The sequence below is a fragment of the Schistocerca piceifrons genome, chromosome 3, assembly GCF_021461385.2.
Source record: "Schistocerca piceifrons isolate TAMUIC-IGC-003096 chromosome 3, iqSchPice1.1, whole genome shotgun sequence".
Lineage (NCBI taxonomy): Eukaryota > Metazoa > Arthropoda > Insecta > Orthoptera > Acrididae > Schistocerca > Schistocerca piceifrons.
Window position 1 is genome coordinate 883,401,250 of NC_060140.1, and position 18,202 is coordinate 883,419,451.

The 18,202-nt window shown below is 37.2% G+C and overlaps 1 protein-coding gene across 1 annotated transcript in view; it reads right to left on the reverse strand.

Annotated features, from left to right (window-relative positions):
* LOC124788331 (radical S-adenosyl methionine domain-containing protein 2-like) overlaps positions 1-17,981 on the reverse strand; it is a 33,363-nt gene extending 15,382 nt beyond the window's left edge. Inside the window, exons 1-4 of the mRNA XM_047255578.1 lie at positions 17,694-17,981; positions 12,371-12,532; positions 8,420-8,643; positions 4,808-4,957 (exon numbers count right to left, since the gene is read on the reverse strand). Coding sequence (XP_047111534.1) covers positions 4,808-4,957; positions 8,420-8,643; positions 12,371-12,532; positions 17,694-17,979 — 822 coding nt within the window. The 5' untranslated portion in view covers positions 17,980-17,981. The remainder of the gene's footprint in view (positions 1-4,807; positions 4,958-8,419; positions 8,644-12,370; positions 12,533-17,693) is intronic.
* Positions 17,982-18,202: the final 221 nt, after the last annotated feature.

Sequence of the window (18,202 nt, forward strand, 5' to 3'; positions counted from 1 at the left end):
GTAGGGGGAAAAGAAGACAAAATTTTCTAATAACACTGTAATTGTCAGAGACGCAAGGGACTTGGAAAAGCAGTTGTATGGAATGGACAGTGCCTTGAAAACAGTTAATAAGATTATCATCAACAAAAGTAAAACAAAGGCAATGGTATGTAGTCAAATTAAATCAGGTGATGCTAACAGAATTAGTAAAGTAATAGATGTGTTTTGCTATTTGATATCAAAATAACTGATGATGGCAGAATCAAATATTGGAAACTACAGGTAGGAATATCAACAGTGAAGGAAAAGATAGATTGCTACTTATCATAAAGAAGACACGTTAAATTGCAGACAGGCACAATAAAAAGACATTTACACAAAGCTTTTGGCCACAGCCATCATCAGCAAAAGAGAAACACACACCATTCATACACACGAGCACGTACGCCTCACGCACAAATGACCGTCAACTCTGGCAGTTTGGACCAGAATGCGACAAGAGGATATATCTAAAGACAGGATTTTTAGACATTGGTGAACTAAGGAGGGGAGGAGGGGGGTGTTGCGTATAGAAGGTTAATGAATCGAGGATATAATAGAGGTTGGAGGCATTAATGGAAAAGACATGCAGCATGAAAGAAAAGGGAAAAGAGACACAATGGGAAGCATAACAGTTAAAGAATTTGGAAGAACTTAAAGAATTAATAAAATTATGTACATCCAAATTGAAGATTCAGAAACTGATCATCAAGTAGGAACTTCCAAACCAGACATGGACACAAAAAATGCAACCAGACTGAAGCGGTGAAAGAAAAGAGAGAAGAAAGCAAATATGAAACAACAAACACAGGGTCATGGCAAATATTAATAATACATACTGATAAACTAATGGGAGAACAAGCTGAATTGAGGTTACAGAATGAGGAGCAAGTCACCAATAATAAACATAAAAACTGAAAATCTGGAAGTGCATTCCCTTTAGAATGAGAAAGTAATGTGTCTTCTATTTGGAAAAATCTGTACAAGAAGTGGTTGAGAAGCAGAAGCAAGTTAGTAAACTTTCCTGTAAATGAATACAAAATTGTGTGTGCTATTGGAACTATAAGTAAACTTACAAAATTAAAATACCATATGATACTGGACGTGGTGATGGAGGGTGAAATGCATAACATGGAGGCTTTAGTAGTACCAAACTTATGTGTGGATTGCACATTGAGGGTAGATTGGATAAAAGAACATCTAACAGAGTTTAATTTTGCAGAAAATGCCCTGAGGATTAGGAAGGATAAAAGAGAGTATCAATGGTTACCTTTAAAGAGAAGACAACTACAGAAGATACCAAGTTATTTATGAGACATACTACGCTATGATAGAAAAAGACTATGGGAAACTGGCACAAATAGTTTATATAAACTACTGAAATTTGAATCAGCATATTGAAGAAGAAAAACACATAATTGCAGAAAGGGAAATCACCCAGAAAATCAAAAGAATGAAACATAAATTTAGCACAATGAAGGATAAATCAGCCACTCTAGTACTAGGGTATAAAGAAGTATTTTCTGGAAATCCAGGCATAATCCAAGCACCACCACATAAAATACAAATAAAAGCACTTCAACCATACTTTACAATACTGTAGCCAATGCTGCACACCAAAAAAGTTGCAGCAGGCACAAGAAAACAGTGCACTTGGAATAGGCAAAAAACCAAAGATACTTCATGGAAAAGAGTCCACCAGAAACCTGAAGAAACACAATGCAAAGAGAGCAAATGAAGTGGCAGTAGCGCATTCTAATGGATACAGATAAATTTCACACACATCCCCTTTCCAGACTGAACCCAATAGCAATGCTAGGGAAAAAGGTTTTTCATATGAAGAGAAATAAAGTGAATAAGGATGGAAACCCCCCCCCGGAAGTACTTATTATTTGTGCCCAAAGTGTTAGTTAAAAGACTGCAATTACTGTGGACCCAAACACACAAATTTTGACTCACTGTCTTTGACAAGCAGTGAGGAGCTAACTGCAGCTGTGTGACAAGACATCAGCAGTGCACAGGCATGCAGTGGCCCAGTTCGTCCCCACTACTACTGCCTTGGGGAGTGTCACTGGGTATGACACTCTGCATGTGAATGGTCCCACAGCCACCGGTAGCCAGCGTCAAGATGTAGTGATGACCTCTGGCCAGTTTCATCTCTACAACTGCTATTTTGCCAAGAGGACCATGTGTAATAACGTAGGGGGTGCACAAGGGGGGCAACTGACCTATGACGACAGGCAATGAATGGAGTATCAGCAATGCCACAAATGAAAGTGATTATGTGCGTGAGTGCAAGTGCAAAAAATGGGTATATTTCTTGTTGTGTGCTTTTTTTTTTTTTTTTTTTTTTTTTTTTTTTTTTTTTTTTTTTTTTTTTTTGTCTGTCGTTTTCCCTTCAGTTGATGGATTTGAAGTAAAGATGTAAAGTGAATGATGATATGGATATCAGCATGTGTACATGTATATGGGCTATGTGGAGGGGCTGTGTTTTGTACTCTGCTGTTGTCTGTGACCATATTAAGGTGGAACACTTGTGAAGTTAGTTAGTTTATGGTACTGGTTATGTGATTCGAATTTTTTTTTTTTTTTGTCAAATATGAAAAATAAGTTGGTAGGGCAATTGGTTTACTCAGGAGGGGAGTGTAGTTAGTTGTACATGGCTCTTGAGATGGGTGGTTGTTTAATTTGCTACTGTCGTCTGATGTTTACTACAAGAATTGGCATAGGAAAGAGTGTATATATGTGTATTTATATTGTAGAAAAGGGGGTGTGCATTTCAGAACAAGAAATGATGTTGTGATATGATTGCTGCATGTGAAGAATTACTTACTTCTATCACATGATCAACACATTGTATGACTTTGCATGTGAGCATTCATTATTTACTATTATGCTGCAACGATAAAACCTTATGGTTAACAGGCAGAAGCAGCCAATGCAGGCTTCGCTATCTATGGTATTAATATCAGTATGATGTACTGTTTTGTTCATGATATATGTGCTAAGAAAGTGTTATTATTTTTAGAGGGTTATTACACTGTAATACAGGTCCATATCCAGTCCAGGACCACTTGAGTTGTGTGATAATGGGGGTCTCCATATGGACACAAGTTTTGGCTCCTCAAATTGATCCTGAGAGAGAAGACTAAGGAGAGTTGAGTTATGGAGTAGAAACAAAATCATTATTTGGACCATATTAAAACAGTAAGAAAAGATAAGAGTTAATGTGTACATGAGAGAGATTGTAGGGGCAAGAGAGGAGGTATCCCCCTCTCCTCCAGGTGAATGCTTGAGTGGAAACATGTTGCACACAGGAGAGTTGTAGAGAGAGGGAATGGCAGTGTGGAGGATCATGCAGACAACTTAATGAAAGGAAGAATACAAGAAAAATAGTGAGATGTATACAGATGTGTTAAAAAAAAACACTATGATTAAAACAAGAGGCAGAGAGAAGTATGAAATTGGTGAGGGAAAGGGAGGACAGGAACAAGGATAAGGGACATGGGTAGTTGGTGAAGGCTGATTGAAAGTGAATTGCAGGGAGAGATCCCACAGCACAATACAGTGGTGGAGTTGGAATGGGATAGATCCACATGGCACACACAGAGAAACTGTTGACTTTGACCTCAGAACTGGACACTGTGTTCTGCAACTGCATGATCAAATTTATGTCATCACAGTTTTGTAGGTTTGCTGCAAAGAGAGAAAACTGCCACAGTGTAATATTCACTGAATAATGTAAAAGATGAATTTATGTGTAATTGAGATATTTTCGAAACCTCTGTGAAGTGTTACTGTGTTCATTTTGTGTGCAGGAACAACTGTTTTCATTTTGTATGCAGGAACAGTGAAAAATGTATCACCATAAGATAATAAACAGGATTGTGAATTGAATTTTCCGACAGCAATAAGGAAATGTTTTATTTTTATATAATACCTGCACTTGCAAACTTTATAAACTGAAGTAATATCATGTTTTCCACAAAGATATGCCTCTGTAAAGTTAACGTCTATGAATCTGTTCACATTGGCCTTTACATAAAGTGAAACCTTGAATACTGATGTGGATCACAGGGAAAGAAACCATAAAATGTGCTACAATCAGAAGTACACTTTGCAATCACTTCACAGTGGTTTGCTGAGAATAGATAAAGAAATAAGTGTACATGAATATCTTGACTCAAGTAGGGTGAAATTTCTGCCAGACCTATTACATCATCATTGTCCACCTCTGTTGCTCCGTTGTAAGCATATCTGAATGCTAATTTGAAGTTTCACATTCTATTCCTTCTACTGCCAGGGATTCTTCTTCAGTGCAAGGACTGGAATGAGACACACTCAGCTTTTTGATGCCAATTAAGGAGCTACTTGAGTACGAAGTAGTGACTGTAAGCTCTAAAAAGCCAAAAATGGCCAGGAGAGATGTGTGCTGATCCCACACCCCTCCATACCACATCATATGATGCCATTGGCAGAGAATGACATGGTGGTCAGTCATTCATGATTGGCCCATCAGGATGAGAATGTGGAGCTTTGCTGTTGCTGTTGCTATTAAATCAAAGGTATTTGATATGACAAAGCATAGTAACTGCTGAGGAAGTCCATGGCTTTGCAAACAGAACAATCTTACAACAGCTTTGTACCCTGCTCGTAAATATGCATAGTATGTAATTTGTATGTCTCTAATAGTTAAGAATTTTATTAAGGGGTTGCACAATAAATGTGCTTTGATATAATTTGTTAATATCACATACTCTATGGACCTTAGAAAATGTCACTCACATACCTTTTGGTTACTTTCAGGGACCAGAACAGGTACATTTTTATGTCTGTCCAAGAAATTTTGAAACTGCTGATCTGTCACATAGAACTTTTCTGCATTCCGAAGAGCATTCTCCCCAACATTTTCTCCTTTAAGCAGCAGACACTGAAAAACCTAGAACAAAAGGTCCATGGCAGGAGTTCCCAACTTAAATCCATGAAAATACCAAACCTTTCATACAGATCAATGTATTAATTTTGAGATTATTGAAATTATATAAACAGAAACACAAAACTCTAGCCTTGAGTACCATTGAAGTAATTAAACATGAGACATCTTAGGTGCACATCAGGCATTAACATATTCATATATTTAAGAACCATAGTGCTAAACAGTACCACAGGTATACAAACTTAAAAAAAATTACACATACATAGGAAATATGAACTGTAGGAATTATTGGCTACTTACTGACATTAACCAAGATAGGGACCAGTGAGTAGGGCTCGCTGTACACTGTGTAGTTCAAATATGTAACAACGTGAATATATGTCAAATAATATGTCAATACTGGCATATGTAATAACAATCTTATTCAAAAACAGAGATAGTAGACTCAATTAAATACTCTTATTTCACCATGAATTTACTTTCGTGGTCTGGAGAAAGAGTGAGAAAAGGTGCTGTACAGGAGGAAGACCTTGAATGGAGAGGGAAAGAGGAAGCTCAGCCAACTGCAGAACAATGTGAGGAAAAATCGCTGTTAAACTACAAAAATTAAAATTATAAATACCTAATGTCTGCTTTATGATCTCAAGAAAAAATTGGAGAGGTTAACAGTTTTTCTATTTATGGCTTCCTATCATTCAGCTTTGATTTCTGAGTCATATTTTCTTTAACAGCATATCAGAAATGGTTCAACAATTTGAATAAATTTGCAATGTATTCCAGACTGATGAGCAATACTCAAGAATCAGTCTCACAAATGTTTTGTAAGCTACTTATTTCATGCGTATAATGAATTTCCTTAATATTCTTCTAATGCATCTCAGCCTGGGATCTGCTTTTCCTACAATTAGTTTTACATGATAACTCCATTATCTGTTGTTACAAATAGTTATTCCTAGGTATCTTATGGTTTTTACTGCTTCTAGCAGATTTTCGTCAATAGCCAAAATGAACAGTAATGGGTATATTTGTCTACTGATGTGTAATAAGTTATATTTATTTATATTCAGGGTCAACTGGTTTTCCTGCATTCTGCTACAGTCTTCTGCCATTGCAGCCTTCCTATAGACAACAGCATTGTCTAAGAAGAACCTCTGCTGCTAGAAAGGGAGCAAGTTCTTTTGCATAACATCTGCAGAATCTCACCTGTCCCAGATGCCTTTCCCTTGTTAAGTGATTTTACTTGATTTTCTGTTCTGCAGTCACTTATCTCAATATCTGACATTTCAGCATTTACATTATATTCAATGGAGAAACTGTACGCCAATCTCAGAAGTACAATTCAGTATTTTGGCGTTTTTCCTGTCATCTTCTGTTTTGGTGCCAGTATGGCCACTGATGAATGAATAGATCATTTTGATCCATTTTCTGACTTTAGACACAACCAAAATACCTTAGGATTTTCTGCCAGACCAGTTGGTAAAACTTTACTTTTGAATTCATTGAAAGCTTTTCTTATGCTCAGTTTGGCTTCTATTTGTCAGTTAGGCTCTGACTTTGCTTAAATCTGGGATGAAGCTCTATTTGTCTCTGCAATAACTTTCTAATATGATTACTGAATCATGGTGGATCTTTTCCATCAGTCACAAACTAGCTCAGCATATAATTCTCTAAGGTATACTGAACAATAGTTTTGAATTTCATTTTTGCTCCACATCTCTGTCCTCAGAACTGAATATTGGATTTTGACTACTCAGATACTTTCCAATTTGTTTCCTGTTATTCTTGCCAAGCAAAAATATTTTCTCACCTTTCGTAACACTCCTTATAACATCCCTGGTCACTTGAGACTATCACAAACTTATAATCACTTACACCCTCCTACATGTTAACTGGTTCAAAAAGTTCATGTCTGTTCATTGCTGGGATGTGAAACATGTTGCTCACGGAAGTCACTGCCCCCTCTAACTGCTCAAAGTAAATTTCAGACAAGACATTCGAAACAGCCTCACATGAATCCTTGACTATGGCACCACTTTTAATTGCTAGCAAATTGGGATCTCACCCTGTGACAACAGCATGATCAGTGAACTTGCTCACAACAAGCACAAAATTTTCTATGTAACACTCTGACCTATGGTACCAGACGCAGATGGTCTATAGAAGCATCCAATTAACTTGTTTGACACACTTCTGATACTTCTCTCAACACAGCTTCACACTCAAGATCCTGTTGTAACCTCCTCATAGATATTACCAAGTACTTTACAACAATAAATACACAACTGCCGTTGGTGTCTAGTCTATCTCTGTAATATATATCTCAATCTGCACTTAGTATTTCACTTTAAGTTCCAGCCAGCTTTCTGTTAGTAATTGCTTCATGGCATTGTTATCTTTCATAAATGAAACTAATTCTGGGACTTTTTCATGTGTGCTCCTGCAATTCACTGATACCACATTAACATTTACTTATCTGAAAGAACGTAAGTTCTCTTCAAAGAGTAATGTGGATAATATTTCTTCATTTATGGTAGGTGACTTTATTATTAACCTTACGCAGAAGTTCCAACTTAAATACATGTCTGCAAAAACCAACTACAAAAGCAGACTCTAGGAACAAATAATGTCTGCAAGTGCTTGCACCCATAGCCTGTGGGATGAGTGAAATTTTCGGTGTTGCAGTTTTCTTCGCAACAAAATTTGTGATACATTCTTCATCACTGCTAGTTTTTGGTTATATATCACAACATTCATCAATGTCTTTCAAAGGTCACCCTTCAAGAATAACGTTTTGTACACTAATATATTTTTTACTCTTTTCTGATTACTTTTTACACAATCCTCTTTCTCATACTCAAATGTCTTCATTCTGCTGTATTACATTTCATATATGCATACATATAATGTGATAACCTGGTTTGAATAACCCATCCTTTAACATCCAGCACAACAGTACAAGCTACTAAGATGTAGTGCGGGACAATACGTTGAGAATTGGGTTCGCGGGAGGCGTGCCAGAGATAAATCCCTGCAGTCGCGCTATCATCTGTGTCCTCGGTGGCTCAGATGGAGAGAGCGTCTGCCATGTAAGCAGGAGATCTCGGGTTCGAGTCCCAGTCGGGGCACACATTTTCATCTGTTCCCGTTGACATATGTCAACACCTGTAAGCAGCTAAGGGTGTTCATTTCATTGTAATTTCTACTAAGATATGTCTATGAACTAGTCAACAGCTCAAGAGGCTGTGGAGATTGATTTGACAGTTTTTTGTGCACAAACCTTACTACACTAAATAAACAAGTTAGAAGTCCTTCAGTCAATTAACTTGGTTTTTTTCTTAAATAGGTCTACTATTGTTTCTTGAATTTAGGACTTTGTGATGACTCATGATTCACTACTGCACAGCTGTCTATATTCATACTTTACTGCAACACATATTATTGTTGTCTGTTGCCAATTTCACTCACCTTCCAACGTACAGGCCTCAGTGCCACAATATTATCTGACATGTCTTCTTCCAGATTCTCCATATTCACCACAGTATTGATTTTAAATGCTACATTGTACTGATGACACCAGTCACGAATTTTCATCAGCTTCTTAATGTGGGTACCCCTCCCTCTTCCAATATTGCAGTTAGTTTCTTCATCAAATGAATCACATGAAATAGCCAAGATGTCCAAATATTTTCCTGCAAATTTATAAAACTTCAATAATGGCAGAATTGTATTTTTTACCCCAACTGACCCCAACACCCCTCACCAGCCTGCAGACACAGACACAGACACACACACACACACACACACACACACACACACACACACACACACACCAAAATATGTAGGTTATTTTCTGTTGAGTAAGAACTTAACATGATAGCCAATAGCATTCATTCACGCATAGCATTCTGAACATGTTGTCCTGAGGGAGAATCTTCACATACTTAGAATGAGTTAATATTATGAAAAGGAAAGATCGCTACTCACCATATGGCGAAGATATTGAGTCACATACAGGCCCAACAAGACCACTAAACACACAAGCTCTTCTTCTGAAACAGACAAAAAACACACACACATATTTACACAAATGCAGCTCACACACACATGACCACTGTATCTGGCCCCAGCAGCCAGAGACAATGGCCATGTGTGTGTGAGCTGCATTTGCATGAATATAGATGTGTGTGCATGTGTTTTGTTTATTTCAGAAGAAGGACTTCTGACAGAAAGCTTATGTGTTTAGTAGTCTTTGTTGTGCCTGTCTGTGACTCAACACCTCCACTTTATGGTGACCAGCCATCTTTCTTTTTCATAGTAGTGTCATTATTCTGTCCTGGATTTTCCATTGTTAGATGGAATGGTTTGAAATATGCATTACTGTATTGATGCATCAATGTTAAAATTACTGCTATACAACAGGCATGTTAGGCTTCAAATCTGGAGCACTTGCTTTAGTAGCTTTATGATTATTATGGACTGAGTAAAGATGATCCTTCACCATGTGAGTGGAAGACTTCCACATGCCCAGGGCCACTATTTGATGAGGTGTTAAAAGAGACCACTGAGTGCTAACATACACTTATGAATTAATTGTTACATGTCCATGATAACTATTGTGGAGAACTTCCACAACTAGAACTCGGCAAGAAGTAATTTTCTTGGGGCAGAAATTTAGCACCATTTCAATAGTGGTCCTGGCCACCATGGTGTATGTGCAGCATCCCTTTTTCAAATCCCATACACCGAGTAATGAATGTTTTTTGGTTTAGAGCCTTTTTTTTTTACGCTTTCACTGAATAATGACTGCCACATTTTCGTAACCTTATTAACCACTGAAATGCAGATATTATTATTATTATTATTATTATTATTACCCCCCTCTCCCCATATATGGAACTATGCATACCTTTGTGCATACCTTAAGAGCTGTGAGCATTTCTTCATCCATGATACTGCAAAACAAATCTCTTCTACTGGAAGCTGTTTGCTTTCCATATTTTGGGAGGAAGAGTATGGACCAAAACCAGAAAATTTGTGTTGGAAATATGGGCTCTAAAGTGTATACCCTAAGAGCTATGAGCACTTGTTCCTCTTTGCTACGTGCAACATGTATCTTCTACTGAAGAAGTGTCCACAGCTGTTAAGGTATGTATTTTCTTGTTTCTGTTCATACTATTTCCTCCTAAACATGTAAAGCAAAGAGCTTGTAGTAGAAGAGATTTGTACCATACATCTTATAGAGGCCTCTTTAAGAATTGTGTGATTCTTATGCTCACTTCCCAGCACATGTCAACTTTGATTCTGATAATATATATCAGTTTCAGTTGAATTGTGACCTGCACGTGCAACATGTATCTTCTACTGAAGAAGTGTCCACAGCTGTTAAGGTATGTATTTTCTTGTTTCTGTTCATACTATTTCCTCCTAAACATGTAAAGCAAAGAGCTTGTAGTGGAAGAGATTTATACCATACATCTTATAGAGGCCTCTTTAAGAATTGTGTGATTCTTAAGCTCACTTCCCAGCACATGTCAACTTTGATTCTGATAATATATATCAGTATCAAATGAATTGTGACCTTCACAGTCACAATACAAAATATAAATACAATTTTGTAGGTAGACCTCGGCTATTTGTCTAGATTTCAGAGTGGAGTTATGCATTATGATGCAAAGTTTTCAAAAAGTTGTCATCTAATATAAAGCAAGAACATGGGAGACCCTACCAATTAAAATGAAAGCTACAAACATGTCTCAATAGCCAACCTCTGTGACTCAGCTGGTGACAGATGTCCTGTTAATGTACCTACATGGCAAGAACCAGCTTTCATTAGACAGGTGCATGACATGTAGTAATCTATTCTAAATAGGTCTCTTTTTCCACAAACATATGTAATTAAATTCTTTGGAAAACAAATATTGTAATAAAATAAATATTACAGTACACTACCAACAGAATATAGACAGCAGCTACTTAATATAGTTGCTGCTGCTTTGTACAAAGCAGTGGCTTGCATTCTCATTTACTAGCTTAAATTTAGCTACTGTAAGCACAAGTAGTATTAAGCAGAATAGCGATTGGTAATGCAGTATACTCTGCAGTTCTTTTTAAGAGTTGCTTCTCTTTTGTTAATATGTGCCTTGACTTGCTCCAAAACCCTGAAGATTCTCCTACTTGGCTGAACACATAATGAAGCTGTGTGTGCTTGTATATCTCTCGAGTGCAACAAAAAAGAAAATTAAGACTGTTCGTGACTCAGAATGTCCAATTTCTTTTGCTACACCAATGCATTGCTCAAAATGAATGCTTTAAAGTGAGTTGTAGCATTTCCTCATTTGTGGCAGGTCATTTAACTAAAGTCCTCATTCATCATACGGTTGTTTTGAAGATCACAATGCTTGACAAGACATTATGGTGTCCTACATTTATCTTTATCCACTGCCAGGCTTGAGAATGGACTTATACAGCCAGTTTCTGGGGGGAAAAGGCAGGATTACATTTGTAATATTGAATCCAAACCATGGTGAATCGTGGTGAAAGTGAGACAGTGTTGATAAAAGTTCTAGGGCTGATTGTTGATAATCAAATGCTGAGATTGTTGATATCTATTCAGGAACACACCCAAGATGCCATTTAGCTATTACATATGTCTAACAATAGGGAATTTTGCCTTTTATGTTTCCTCCCACATAACAAGAGCTTGTTCACACTAAACTAAGTACATAAACACTCTGTGTGAAGTCTGGCAGATTTAATTTGCATACAGTAGATAATGATTTTTTTTAGCAAAAACTTAAATGAGTAACTTCTGCTGTCCATTTTTGCTACTTTTCTGTTTCATAACAATGAATACCAAAGGATACAAACTGAAACTACATACCTGTAATATATGAATGCATTGTTTATCTGCTGCTAATTCACATGTAGTTTGGCCTGAGACAATAGAAAACATTTGTGACAATAATGGAAATGCCTGGAGGGCAATATGTAAAATGAGGGAAGGCAGCCACTTTCCTTAGTGGATTGATACTTGAAGCATAGAAACAAGTAACAGAAGATAGGATTCACATTAACTTTCAAGCACTAGCACTTAAGTCTTGCTGTGGCCATGGGAGTGTGTATGTGGGTGCCTGTGTGTTTGTGTGTCCGACTGTATGTGCTTTTGCTACAAAAAGAGCTTGCACTCGAAAGCTAGTGAGAATGCTGTTTTCTATTACAGGTTTTCGCACTCAGCACATCGAACCACTATAGGTGAGTGGTTGTCTTTCCCGTATTTTGTGTATTGAACACATTTTTGAAAAGAGCCTGTGTATAACATGTAAATTCTATACCATTAACACATTGTTACAGAGATTTATATCACTAAGATAGTTAACTTATCATAAAAATTTATCAATAAATGTGTGTTACTATTACCATATTTCTTAAACCATGCTTCACTGACTGTACTGCCATTGCTGACTATGGTAACACTGGGTAGAGAGAGCTCCGCCTTACAGTAGCGCACAAGTTCACCAAGAAAATGACCTCTGTCAGGTAGAAATGGCTCTCCTCCAGAAAAATTAATTTTCTGCATACCTAAAAAGAGGGATCTTTTGATATAACTCATTTACATTTAATAACAGGGATTACATGACATATTCCTGTGTTATCTTTTCTTTTTCTTTGTAGAACCTAAAGATAACTGTAACAAAGCATCTTAGACTGTGTTACATATAATAAACAAGGCCAAATGTCTATGATTGTTCCTCTGAGGAAAATTTAGCAAGAAGTACTGAAATAGTGGAATGTTTTCTGCACATGATAATATTAAGGTTACATGAAATATTATTCCTGCTTTTTGGGTAGGTCAGCATATACAAAAATAAGCAAGAAATGTGAGTAGGCATTTGTAAGTAAACTGTTCATTACCAATACAAACAAAAAACTCACTACAAACATTCCTGTGCAAATTACATATTGAGAAACTACAAAACTTGAACACATCATTAATTACCAGCATCTAGATCTCTACTCCGTAAGATACTTGCAGTGTGTTGCAGAAGGTGCTCTGTGTACCACAGTCTCCCCATCCCCCCCCCCTCCCCCCTTTTCCTGTTGGCGAGCTCTGTGTGAGCTCTTATCTCTCTAAATTTCATGTTCGTGGTATTTTCTCAAGATATACTTACGAAGAAGTGATATATTGGCTGACTCTTTGAGGAACATACACTCTTGGAATTTTAACAGTAAATCACACTGTAATGCAGAATGTCTCTCTTGTAGCACCTGTCACTGGAGTTCGTTGAGCATCTCCATTTGTTTACTTAGTGCTGTTGTTTCAGTTGTGTTTTGCACTGAGAATTTCACCCCATTCATCAAGATCACCCCATCGTCAAGATACTTACATCATCAGCAAACATTCTGCCTTGTTATTTACCAGTGCTACTAGGGTCATCAACATACACCAAGGATATTAGTGGTCTGCAGATCACCATACTTAATAGTTACCCACTCTTATTATCTTGTTTCACCTGCATCTGTTAAGGCAACTCTTTGTCTCATTTTCCTGCAAGTAAGATTCCAGACAAGCTCAAAGGTTTGTTTTTGACACAATAAGGTATGGGAGTTATTGTACTAATATGTTACATTTCACATAATCAAAAAAATTGGCAAGGTCTCAGAAAAGCCTCACAGGATAGCTTCTACAATTCAGTTCATGCACAATTTCTTTTTTGAGAATGGACATTGCTTTCTTTGGGGAGAGTCCTTTACAAAAGTCAAAGTTCGAGAGTGTCAGTGAGCCACCTTGTGTAAGGTGTTAATATAATCTGTTGTGCACTACCCTCTCAAATACTTTTGAAAGAACTGGCAGCAAAGAGATCGGCCAAAAGTTAGATATTACATGCCTGTCACCACTTTTGTTTACAGCTATCACTGAAGCATGTTGTAATCTATAAGAATATGGCCCAGTTTTCACGAACTGTTGCATTTTAGGAATCTGATTATTTTTATAAATTTGTTGAGTGTTTAGGTTTTTAACGTGGCTGTCAATCAACGACTGTTGTATAATACAAAATTTTGAAAAACACAGCCCTCAGTCACGAACACAATTAATTTATAACCTAGGTTTCAGTGTCACAAGAGACACCTTCTTTGGACAAAATTGAAACTAAATGTTACAGCATAACTACAAAAAAATACGAAAGCTGCGGTCATACCTGACAGCGTCAGATAGTCAGCATTAAACTAAAATGCAACAGAGGTGCAAGCCACTAGGCGCTGTCATGTGTCCTCTGCTACAGTCAACACAAAACTTTTTGGTACATTATGCTGTAACATTTAGTTTCAATTTTGTCCAAAGAAGGTGTCCCTTATGACACCGAAACCTAGGTTACAAATTAATTGTGTTGACTGAGGGTTGTGTTTTTCAAAATTTTGTTTGTTGAGTGTTGTGGATTTGAAGTGCAGTGTCATTGTTGGTGTTATGCTGAGTAAGACTAATAGTTTTATGGCTTCTAAAGAAGGTTGAGTGTTTTGTGTTCCAATGGTTCCAGCTACAGAGAGGGGAAAAAGCACTGAATCCTGAGGTTGCCTTTCTCAGATTATTCTGATCTGTCTCATTTTCCATGAACTGTGCAACCCCCAAGTGTTCTAATTTTTTTGTACATATTTTTTCAGATTTTATAATATTCCATGTCATTTTTGTTTTATTGGTTTGATCCGTTAACTTATGTCTTCCTGATTACACAGTTTAAGATTTTGCAACATTTCCTATAGTGTCTTTCCACTGTTTGTTTGTACCACCCTTCTGTTCTAGGCAAAGTGTTATTAATTATGTATATACTGTACAAGCTATTATATGTATTTACTGTGTAACCTGTTATGAGGGAAACATTCCACGTGGGAAAAATATATCTAAAAGTCATATATATATATATATATATATATATATATATATATATATATATATATATATATATATATATATATATATATGAATATAATAGAGGGAATCATTCCAGGTGGGAAAAATATATCTAAAAACAAAGATGATGTGACTTACCAAACGAAAGTGCTGGCAGGTCAATAGACACACAAACACAAACATACACACAAAATTCAAGCTTTCGCAACACACGGTTGCTTCATCTGCTTGTGTCTGTGTATGTGCGGATGGATATGTGTGTGTGTGCGAGTATATACCTGTCCTTTTTTCGCCCTAAGGTAAGTCTTTCCGCTCCCGGGATTGGAATTACTCCTTACCCTCTCCCTCAAAACCCACATCCTTTCGTCTTTCCCTCTCCTTCGCTCTTTCCAGATGAAGCAACCGTTTGTTGCAAAAGCTTGAATTTTGTGCGTATGTTTGTGTGTCTATCGACCTGCCAGCACTTTCGTTTGGTATGTACATATATATATAGAGGGAAACATTCCACGTGGGAAAAATATATCTAAAAACAAAGATGATGTAACTTACCAAGCGAAAGCGTTGACATGTTGATAGACACACAAACAAACACAAACACACACACAAAATTCAAGCTTTCGCAACCAACGGTTGCTTCGTCAGGAAAGAGGGAAGGAGAGGGAAAGACGAAAGGATGTGGGTTTTAAGGGAGAGGGTAAGGAGTCATTCCAATCCCGGGAGCGGAAAGACTTATCTTAGGGGGAAAAAAAGGCAGGTATACACTCGCACACACACACATATCCATCCGCACATATACAGACGCTTGTGTTGGCTTGTGCACCAGAATATTGGCTTATATTGTATATTTCCTGCCTGTTGGCTTATGGGATAATCTTCTTGGACTCTGGCAAATAAAATGTTTATACAGAAAGTTAAAAAAAAAGTAGGAAACAGTACATCAGAAAATGTATTTGAATTCCTACACTTACTTTCTTTGTTATCCAATCAGTGCTGTTTTGGGGTGAATATGTGCCCCTTATTACATATCATTATGTTTCTTTCTTTGTTGTTTTAATTAAATATGTTCTAGTCCCGCTGATTCACATAGCAAGTGAATGGCTAACATAAGGAAACAATGAAAAAGCAGAATGAGCAAATGAACCTACAACAGAATTCTTAGGGTTTCACATTGTCACCCAAATGATGTGGAATGAACATGTTATGAAACTCTAGAAAAAGATGTCCACAACATGTTATGCACTTAAGGGTCCTTGCATCTGCATGCAGTGATGAATGTTTGAGAACTGTACACTTCAATTATGTTCATTCAGTAATCAGTTACGGTAAAATTTTCTGGGGAGGCAGTGCTCAGCATTTACAAACAGTATTTAAGATGGAAAAAAAAAGCAGTAAGAATTACAATGAAAAGCAGTAAGTGGGCCCACTGCAGAGAACTTTTCAAACTGTTAGAAATTCCAACTGTTCCTTGGGAATTTATATTCCAAACCATAGTGTATCATAGGAAAAATATAGAAAATTATAGTAGACATCAGTTTTCATAACTATAGTACAAGAACGAGATACTGTCTTCACCTAGACATGAAAAATAAAAAATAAACATAAGACTCAAAATAGTTTCTTGTATGATGGTGTAAAATTGTATAATAAACTGCCGCAGATATAAGGTTTTGATAAGGAGCAAAAATGATTGTAAATTAACTTATGTCTCACAAAACTGACAACATCCATACATTTTAAGATGTCCAGGGATGGCTAAATAAATAAAAAGAACCTGTTTCACAAGCATGTAACGTTGTGAATCGAGTTAACTCATTTTTTATATTTTTGTTTATTTATATTTTTTGAACATCACAGTTGTATATTAAATCAATTATATCTGCAAACGCCTTCAGCCGATCACTTAATGACATACAAAATTATTTTCAAAAACATCTGTGACAGATATTAATTTATAAAATTCAGTGTTCACCTAATGCCACAAATGAGCATATCCTCTGAGTAAGTTCTTTAATTTCGGGAGGGCATTCGTTCATTGCCTGTTCGGGAGGAGTTGAGTTTAGTTTTTTAGTTACGGTAACCGTTCTTCGATTATCTTTGGAATCTAGCACACTTTTTGTTGAGCGAACGTCAAAAAACGAGTGCTGATATGACGAATGGAACACCTCTTCAGGTCTCTTCAGTCGTCGCGTTAAGTAACGTGCTGAGAACATCTGATGATAAGTTTGTAATGAGTCGAAACCGGTTATGATGCGATTTGTGTGTTACGAGGCTCAAAAAGGAAGTGTGTTAAGACAACCGATCGGCAAATAGAAAAACCGGCAATAGGTGCACGAATACTCGTTAGCATTCTACTAAGTTGTATTACTTCAAATCTACGTCAGACTGTGGCATCTGGCTGGGAAATAAAAGACCGAATCCCTACAGTCAACTTGACAAGAACGGGTGCTGCGTGTATAAAGTTACAAACGCAAAACAACTGATTATTACACACGCGATGCGACGCTTAAAATACCCGGACTGTCCTACTGAAAAACAAAAAACCTTCCTTTCGGCTATTGGTCAACAGACGTACATACCGTATCAAAAGCGTCGTGCACTTATGAATTCAACTGCGGACGACGACGCACTTTGCTTTCCACAGTGCTGAATCGAACCTTATTGTCGTGCACATTTCGAAACCAAGCGCACATCTTTGGTATATACTGCTAAATTTCTTGTAGATATCTTTAATCACTATGAAATATTATAGTTTCTTTAGTATTAACATTTTGACGAACATACCGATACTCACAACTAATCCGCTACTGAGCTCTTCATGACTCTGAGTACACTTACCTTCCTTTTTAAGCATCCGAAGACCTTTTCTCGCTTCTTCCAGGGGTAACACAAAAGAAGTTTTCGCTGTGTGAAAGCAAAAACCGCATTTGTAGTTGCACTGACGTGTTAAATGATAATTAACACTTATCGGAACTATATGAATCGAGTAGTGTTCTTTCGATTCGTGGCATGTATGTTGCTGTATAACATGCCTCCATTTAGGAATAAATAATTGTAGTATTTCGACTACAATAAGCACAAATCTCTCCCACGCCTCGCCCAAAACCTCCGTTACACAACTCATGGCTCCGCGCTGTCGCAACAATAACACTTGGCACTGTGAGAGGCATATTTATACGCGTATGACTGTGTCTAGGGAATCCCCCAGTATCAGGTTCGCCAACACTGAAACGCAAAAATGCGGCTCGTGAATTTTCCAGGCGTTGCGAAATGCCGCGTTCAGTGAGAATTTGGTGAAACCCGCGTTCCGAATAGAATTCAGAGAACTCCGCCATATCTCCCGTAAG